We start from the raw sequence: 8,621 nt of genomic DNA, 5'->3' as shown, positions 1-8,621 counted from the left end.
ATATATATATATATATATATATATATATGTGACGATCATTGTTGGTCGCGCCGTCTAAGGCATGAACTGTCTTCGGTCGCTCGAACATTGGGATCCTGGGTTCGAATTCTATTCAAGGCATGGATGTCTGTGTGTGCTGTCTTGGTAGCGGCTTTGCGACGGGCTGATCCCTCGTTCAAGTAGTCCTACCGACTTATTACAAATTATTACGGAATTTAAGAAGAGGCCAGGGCCCAACAAAGGGCTGTAGAGCCATTGATGAATGAATGAATGTTCATACCTATATCAAAAAGATATCACAGTGGCCGTGCGGTCTAAGGCATGGACTGTCTTCGCTCGCTAGGACACTGGGATCGGGAGTTCGAATCCATCTCAAGGCATGGATGTCTGTGTGTGGGTTTATTCCGTGTTTGTGATGTTCTGTGTGTAGGTAGCGGTCTTGCGACGGGCTGATCCCCCGTCCAAGGAGTCTTACAGTCTGTGTATAGGATAAAAAAACTGAAAACGGTGCCAAGGCGCAACAAAGGGCTGTAGAGCCATAATAATAATAATAATATTTCCAGCGCTTTTATTCTGGTCGCCGCATTTTACATGGTGAATTAATGTCATTAATACAGTTAATATGAAAGTCAGCTGTACTGAAGTGTAAAAGCAGAAGTATAGATACTTGGTAAGGAGATCAGATGAGCTTGTTTCAAAACATTTGCTTGAGAAGAGGTTGAAGACGTGAAAGAATTGTTTGAATTGTGTTCGCACGTCTGCTGCATCAGCGGGTTCTCCTGATGGCTTACAGCTTCTGCCATTGTGAAGCGACTGGCGCAAAGTTATGAGAGCATTTTTTTGGGGGGAGGAAGATCTCATCATTCTTAATATTCTTAATTGGATGACATCATAAGTAAGGGATCCAAAATAACTGAAGTCTTGTGTACTAAAGGGAGAATGATAGGGCGACGGAAAATGTCACTTGGTAGTGCCATCTTAACACAAAGAAATGTTCAAGAAACAGTTCGTTCAACTCAGTGAGGATCCCTTACTTGCGATCACAGACTATTTAAGCATCTGGACTTCATTTCTCCGCTTCTTTTAACTCGTGGTTGGTGTCTGTGGCCTGTCACTACTTCCACTAACATTTGTAGGATGTCATGGAGTCACATAAATTCTGGACCACGAACGCTTGATGGAAGTCAATAATCGACTTCTTGTCGCAGTGGCTCTGTTCATGTGGAAAGAACGCCTAATATCAACTACATAAATCCCTACCGGGACTCGAACTCTATCCTCTCGGTCGTCCATCCCGCAGCCAGTCGCTATATCGACTACGCTAACCCGGCTCCCTGTATTCTAGCAGACAGGTACAAATATATCACAGGAAACTCCTACGTCCATCTTCTTCTACCCTGAAGACGGAGGCAGCAGGCTCCTCCGAAATGTTTATAGCTATCTACAAATCCATACGGTGTCCCATCTCAGGAAGCCAAAACCTTAACTTTCACCGCCTTTAGAACCTCAAATTTCATATGATTTCAACTTTGCCTTATAAACACACAGAATTGGAGGGTCTGCATGTAATTCGACCGGTTACAGCCCAGTGAGGGTTCGGGTCCTGTATTAGGCGGAGAATTTCATGACAAATTAAGCGACCATCCGCTTATAAAAAGGACTTGAATCCGTTTATTTATCTTTGTTAGCACAACTACATCTACGTATAAGAAATATCGTATTCATGTTGATTCACCAGATGTCCTTCGTGTTGTTATGAAAGATTTCACAGTATTAAGTTTCCTTGACTCTTCCCGTATTCCTTTCCAGTTCTATACCACATCGAATTGTCCGCCAAGGTTGACTTGTAATACCATCTGACTCTGGGGTCGACTCAGCCTCTAGCAGAAATGAGTACCAGGAATCTTCCTGGGGCGTAAAGGGCAGCGGGCGCGTAAGGCTGATAAACTTACCGCCATCTGTGAGCCGATTGTCTAGAGAAACTGTGGGAGCCTCGATGTCTCACAACCTTATGGGCTTCACGGCCTGTCACAGGGATAGCTTTACCTTACCGACGAATAACCCGCATAGGTAACCAATAGTAAACATTCCTGTATAAAGTATAGTTCGCATTGATTGATCAGTAACTGTCAGATGACAGGTCCACAGTCTCTTCCAAAACAGTTCCTCCACTTAATGTGATCTTCTGTTTTTGGAAAGAGACTATCCAGGAAAAGTGATAATGTGGTAGTTTTTCCATTTGCTTTCCACATCGCAGTACAACAGCCGTTCAAACCACTCTGGTCACGCCTGTTGCTATACGAACTTGAACCATCTCGAGCATCATTTGTTCTGTGCTTCAAGTCGCTGCTGATGACGCTGCTTCCGGCATCAGTTTTTGGTTTTTGGTGTCTCTCTTCGTCTGATGCCTACCCTTTGACCTGTCCAGCAAGGGAGGCCCTGCCAGTAGCTACGCTACCGCTGGTATAGCTCTCAGGGTCCTTGGCATACTCAAACCCCCTCACCACGATAAGGTGGAGACACGCATATCCAGACCAAAATGCTATCAATAATTACAGAATAGACATAATACAGTGGTACCAAACGTTACTTACTCATTCTTATCCTACTACATAAGTTATATTCATGGAAATTTCCAACGCTCTAAAGTTCGTTGTTATGGTAATCTGAAATTTGTCAACGACAACAATGAAACTCGCGATTACAATAATTTTACTTGCATACAGAAGCATAATTGTTATATAATTCTTTATGTATGCTTAATTTCAGTGTGAAGACGGACCTAATGGAAGAGGGAGCTAATAGTTCTCTATCAGTGGCACGCGTGAACAAGACAGATAGTGGAAACTACACATGTTCTATTTCGCCGACAGAATTCGCCACAGTCACAGTGCACGTGCTCAATGGTGAGTTTATACGCATGCGCATTGTACACAGAGATGGAAGCAGTTTCATTACGTGTTCTAATCGCTACAATATAATTGGATAGGCGTTACACCCTGACTTAACTGTATGCAACACCAATATTGACTCATTGTTTAGAACAAGTTTATGTTGAAATTTTAGAATTAAACGGAATTATATGGAATTGACAATGAAGATTGTTATGTAAAGAGTGCAACTGCAAGACATACTAAACTAATTAATTCACATTGTGGCCTTTGTGGTCTAGTGATCACAGTACCTGGCTACAGATCCAGAGGTCCGAATTCGATCCCCAGTCCTACCAAATTTTCTGAGAAGTTGTGGGTCTGGAACGGGGTCCACTCAGCCTCGTGAGGATAACTGAGGAACTATTTGAAGGAAAAAGCGGCTCCTGTCTAGAAAACCGAAATTAACGGCCGTGCGCTGACCAAGCGACACCCTCTATCCGCTAAATTTTTTACTAACTTTGCAGACAAGCGGCGGTCGTTCGGTCGGTATAGTTCGCTTGCGGACTTAAACAACGGAGTTTTCTTTTGTTATTTAAAATGAAGCTATTTCGATACCGTATGAATAAATATACAACTGAAATTTGTCATCTTCTCTACTCAAAGGAGAATTAGTCTTATTGTGTCGCTACAGGAAGCATCTACGGGTTGTATAATCAAGTTTAAGCCGCAGGTAGGGACAGGGGTTTTTTCCTTATCACCACGTGCAGATGTCTCTAGGGCGCAACCATCGATTTATGTAGTCGATACTGGGGGTTCTTTCCACATGAACGAAGCTGTTAAGACAAGAAACTGATTATCCACTTCCATCTAGTGTCGTGGGCCAGCATTCATGCAACTCCACGACCTTCTATAAATGTTCGTGAAGTACTGATAGGCCACAGAGCTAACTGTGTCTTTTCCAAGTCTCGTGTATTAAGCATCAACAGCTCGCAGATGAGTCCCCTGTCACCACGGCATAGCGCGTCCTCAGGTTGCGGATGGAGGAGACGCCCTTCAGATATGGAGGGAAGCTGCGAATATATTGAATAAGCAGTCGCGGACAGCCGACAAGGGGTGGTTCTTCAGCTTGGGGATTAGGCGTGGAGCTAACAACTCCTTATCTTAAAAAATTAACTCGTTATGAAAATTCTCAAATAAATATATTACTAACATAAAACACATTAAAATTTCAAGAGAAACAGGAAGGTAAAATTGCCCCTGAGCATAATTAATTAAGCACCATATTATGAAGACGTATAGGGGAGTGGAAGTAGAGCTTCTTGACCTCTGAATAATATTGGAATGGTGAGCTTCCCTCACTTGCCGCTTGACCCAGGGTAAAGAGCACCCAGAGGCTGGGTGGGCCCAAGAGCCGGTAATCAGATCCAATTTATGATTTTTGACTTTTCAAAGAGTTCAACTTAAGAAGATGACTATATTATATTTAAGCATCCTGTTGCACTATACACTTCTATATGTAATGATACAAATGCCGTGGTGAATGCAACAATTTATATGGTTGTACATCTTTGTCTTTTCTTCCTCTACACTACATGTTTCGGCCGTAATTGGCCATCATCAGGTGTATTTTTCACTACATAGCTGTCAAACTGCACACAGTCCAAAATCTAAAACATCAGCCTGTCAGTTTTGTTTTAAAATCTCGAGAACACACGCTCGTCAATTTGATTTTCAGAATTCCAGTCTGTCTACCCTCCACGTAACCCTCCGGTAGAGGCCCTTACCAGGCGCTACCTACAGAGGCAGGGGAAACTGAAGCGTTCCTCTCTCTGTAGTTGACCGTCTCTTAAGAGAATTCCAGCGTTTTACTTTTAATCTCAAAGGCAACAAATTATATTCTTGTTCCAAATGATATTTTCCTCTGAGTGTGATACTATATTCTCCATAAATGTTTTATTTTAGGAAGGAAATATCTATCAATACTTCTATGTGAATATATATATTTTCAACTATCCACTGCCGGTAGAAATGTTCTTAAACGAACAATTAAGCATCCCAGGGAATTTGAACACCCAGAGGAGACTTAAATTTTAACTGAGGCAAATGTTAGATGGAGAGACGAAGCAAATATTTTCGTACCATAAAACAACCCAGGCGGTAGCACACCTCTATTCATTATTCTTAGATAACCGAAAAACTCGCGAGGTTACTATTCCATTATATATTCATCGTGGGATTGCATGTCGCTAAATGTGGGGCGTGAAAACACAGAAGTAAATGTGAAAACAACGTCGGTCAGGTGACAAGTATACAAGTTCCATAATAAAGCCATGTTGCACTGCGATAAAGCTGTGTTATGTCTGCGCATAATGAAAGATAAGGGTCCGGAAAATGAACATATGGGTTGTTTTAACACCACAACCAAACGTTACAAAGCAGAAGTGTAAACTGATGCCTGGGGTGAGGAGGTGATTGTCGTGTTCGCATTTTGATCTTCGGCCCACATTGTCGTCTGTTTTACCCACATCAATCGCCAACACATTTGCTAGAATATTCTGCAAACCGACATTCCCAAACAGTACGTAACATTTAACAATTTAAATAAGTTTTAACCACCTTACAAACTTCATTTCTTCTAAATTTTATACAAAAATTCGGTTCGTACCTCACAGAGAATACATTACATCTTAAGCACAACATATGAACGCAAAATATGTTCACTCTCAGAATTGTTGCTGTAATAGCCGTAATGTTACATTAATATCTAAACCACTAGTCGTAGAACTTAGTATTATATCATGCCACCTCAGTCCACTTCAACGGCGTACATCTTACGTGTACATCCCTCCCACTACCAGTACCAACGTTACAGCAGTTCAAATTGCAAAGGCAAAACCTTAATACTGCTTGAACGTCCGTAAACATTTTGGTGAAAATTTGTATGTTTATAATGCCACCCGAACCAGTCTCAATGGCATAAATCACAAGTCTTTCTCATCAGTAATACCAACACTACAGCCTCTCAAGCTCTTCATATAATTCCATTAATATTACTTGAATTCCTGAACCGATTGTCATGAAATTTGGTATGTATGTGTCATGCTATCTGAGTCAACGTCATACACAATAAATCCTTCCCATAAGTAATACCAGTACTGAAGCCTCTCAAGCTCTTCATATAATTCCCTTAATATTACTTGAATTCCTGAACCGATTGCCATGAAACTTGGTATGTATGTGTCATGTTATCTGAGGTCATCCCGAGGTCATACACAGTAAATCCTTCCCATAAGTAATACCAGCACTGCAGTCTCCTGAGGTTTGTTGTTTTCTTAACTTCAATACGCATACATACTGTGACATGGCGCCGGAAAAACGGAATAGTGAAGTTCGAATATATGTCCATTGCTAGGCAACGACTCGCTAAACATATTCTCAGGGTAACGAATACGCAACTTCTGTTGTTATGCAACGGCGCTGTAAACATGTCTTCCCAACGATAGAGAGGCTGTGTTTTCTGCATGGTCCATGCAAAGTGATTATAAGGACCAGTTCATTTGAGAAGTCTAGCTGAGTTTCGGTGCGTCAGCCTGCCGGGATATGAGTTTGGGAACAGAGGAACTGAACTGAGTCGAACCTTCGGAACTGGCAGATACTCAATAATGGCAAGAAAATAATTAGGCTCTGAAAAGAAAACTTCTTGTGTGATTTTAAATGACAGTGAGACTCTTATGAACCCGTTGCCAGGATACGACTCGTGAAGACTGAGAACCGATATGTATGTGTTACGGTGAACTGGAAAGTGTGTAGATCAGCGACAGCGCTGGAATTACCTGTAGTTCCGAGTTTAATGTATAAAGTATCATATCCAATCATTCAATCCAGAACCCATCCTATAGGACACGCAACCCCCTTACACCTAACAATACTAACGTTTCCTTTCTACGTCTCTTATCAGTTACTCAGACTAATGGTGAATGGAATGCAGTTGATTTGTTCTTCCCAGAATTTCTTCCTTCCAAGTAAGGAAAGAGAGCTACAAAAATGGGCAACGGTACGCCACGAAGGTGTCAGAAATATGGAGGCATAATACGGTACGAGCTTATTCTCTGAACGAATAAAGAAAATGATTTTACTTTATGTCGCCTTACCTTATTAGGAGTAAATGGGGCGAGATTTTCGTGAAATCCTAGCAGAGGTATAAGTAGTTGCCTGGGAGAGACTGGGTAAAACACGAAAATCCCAGACGGGTTCTTCATAGCCCTCACAATCGAAGGTCAGCAGTACACAACTACGAATGAGGCCGGCAGATGCCCGCAGCAGCAAGATGGAATCTTACTGCTGTGCAGTCCAATTATATCTGAACCTACGTTTCGGCTAATTGTACTGTACCCGTGAGAGCAATCACACTGCGCTTCGTCTAACACATAATTTGATACGGCACAGTGAGAACCTGAAACAGCCTACCACGTAATAGTCTGCATGCATCTATTATGGTGAATTATTCAGAATTTGAAGCCATTAATTAGAATAATAAATATAATTGATGGCAGTTGTACAACAAACCTCCGCAAACTAGGACACGCCTTGACCAACGGGTATCCCATGATCAAATGAATTAATATTGTGACCCACTGCTAGGCAACGACTCCTTAAACACATTCCCGCGGAAGCAAACAGTGGGACACAAGAGAGAATGGAGATTGTATAAGCCTACTTTATGAAAGTAGACTAGAAATTGCTTTCTGCCCGCATAATATATCTATAGGTTTCGCGTAATTCTCAGAAGAATATCTATTAGTTCCCTGAAGAGCATTGCCTTGTTCGTCTTTGTAATAGAGAGGTATTTTGTTCTATATAGAGAAAGAACTGAAATTGTTAACATTATTTAGATGGAATTCCTGCTTCAAACAGTTAAACAGAGCCGTGCCTTCACGCGTTGAGTTGCAGACGGCTTGGAAATGTAGAATATCTTTAAAAGACTTTATTCACTTCCTGTCAAGTTGAGAAAGTGTATGGAGGAAGAGAGAAATGCCGCAGTTTGCAGTTGGCAGCACTGAAGTCGAATGACGTCATAATATATCAACATTAAGCCGTGAGGGTGGGGCATGGCTTGAAATTAATGGAGGGAGGTATGAATATTCAGCTCTCTGTTTAGTCTGACTCCACTCAGACAATAGAATGGGAGTTATATCCTTTTAAAATCAATGGTTGGAGAAGTCAATTACTTTTAAAAGGGTTGGATAAAGAGTCTTAATCGATTAATGGTATTGTAAGGGGCAGTAGCGTGTAATCCCTTTCTGGCCATGAAAGTGCTAAAAACTTTTCATGAAGTTACTTGTGTAACTCCCTTCACACCCACAAATTGTCGAACCACGTAATAATTATATTGGTTCTGAGGTCCACACAGCTGTGATTATAAGGAATAAAATCTCATAGATTGCAACGCCCTGCATGTCGGATAGAACCAGACGTTTCGGAGTAAAATATCGCTTCTATCATTAGGGTCGAGAAGGAAGCCAAGCTGAGCTTGACGTCTACTTATCTTGGTTTCTCGCTTGCTTTATTCCTCGACTCTGAAGATAGAGGCGATAAGTTCTTCCGAAACTCTCAACTTCCTCTAAATTACATAGTGTTACAACCCAGAAGACCGCAACTTATTTTTTTTACGTAAGTCATTTACACAGTTCACGTTTTGTATCACCGTCAGTTCGAATTTTATGACTGAAAGTAATTTTAGACATTTGA

At 41.4% G+C, this 8,621-nt stretch overlaps 1 protein-coding gene and 1 long non-coding RNA gene across 4 annotated transcripts in view; one reads left to right on the top strand and one right to left on the bottom strand.

The window, feature by feature from the left end:
• LOC111870267 overlaps positions 1-8,621 on the bottom strand; it is a 455,388-nt gene that overhangs the window by 58,334 nt on the left and 388,433 nt on the right. The window lies entirely within an intron of this gene.
• The window catches only part of LOC111870265 (neuronal growth regulator 1), a 408,356-nt gene that overhangs the window by 392,655 nt on the left and 7,080 nt on the right, over positions 1-8,621 (top strand). For all 3 annotated transcript variants that reach the window (XM_023862392.2, XM_033753744.1, XM_033753745.1), the window contains exon 8: positions 2,770-2,906. In XM_023862392.2, coding sequence (XP_023718160.1) covers positions 2,770-2,906 — 137 coding nt within the window. The remainder of the gene's footprint in view (positions 1-2,769; positions 2,907-8,621) is intronic.

The sequence above is a fragment of the Cryptotermes secundus genome, unplaced genomic scaffold (assembly GCF_002891405.2).
Source record: "Cryptotermes secundus unplaced genomic scaffold, Csec_1.0 scaffold94, whole genome shotgun sequence".
Classification (NCBI taxonomy): Eukaryota; Metazoa; Arthropoda; class Insecta; order Blattodea; family Kalotermitidae; genus Cryptotermes; species Cryptotermes secundus.
The sequence above is the reverse complement of the archived record's forward strand: the minus strand, read 5'-3'. Positions and strand labels throughout refer to the sequence as shown.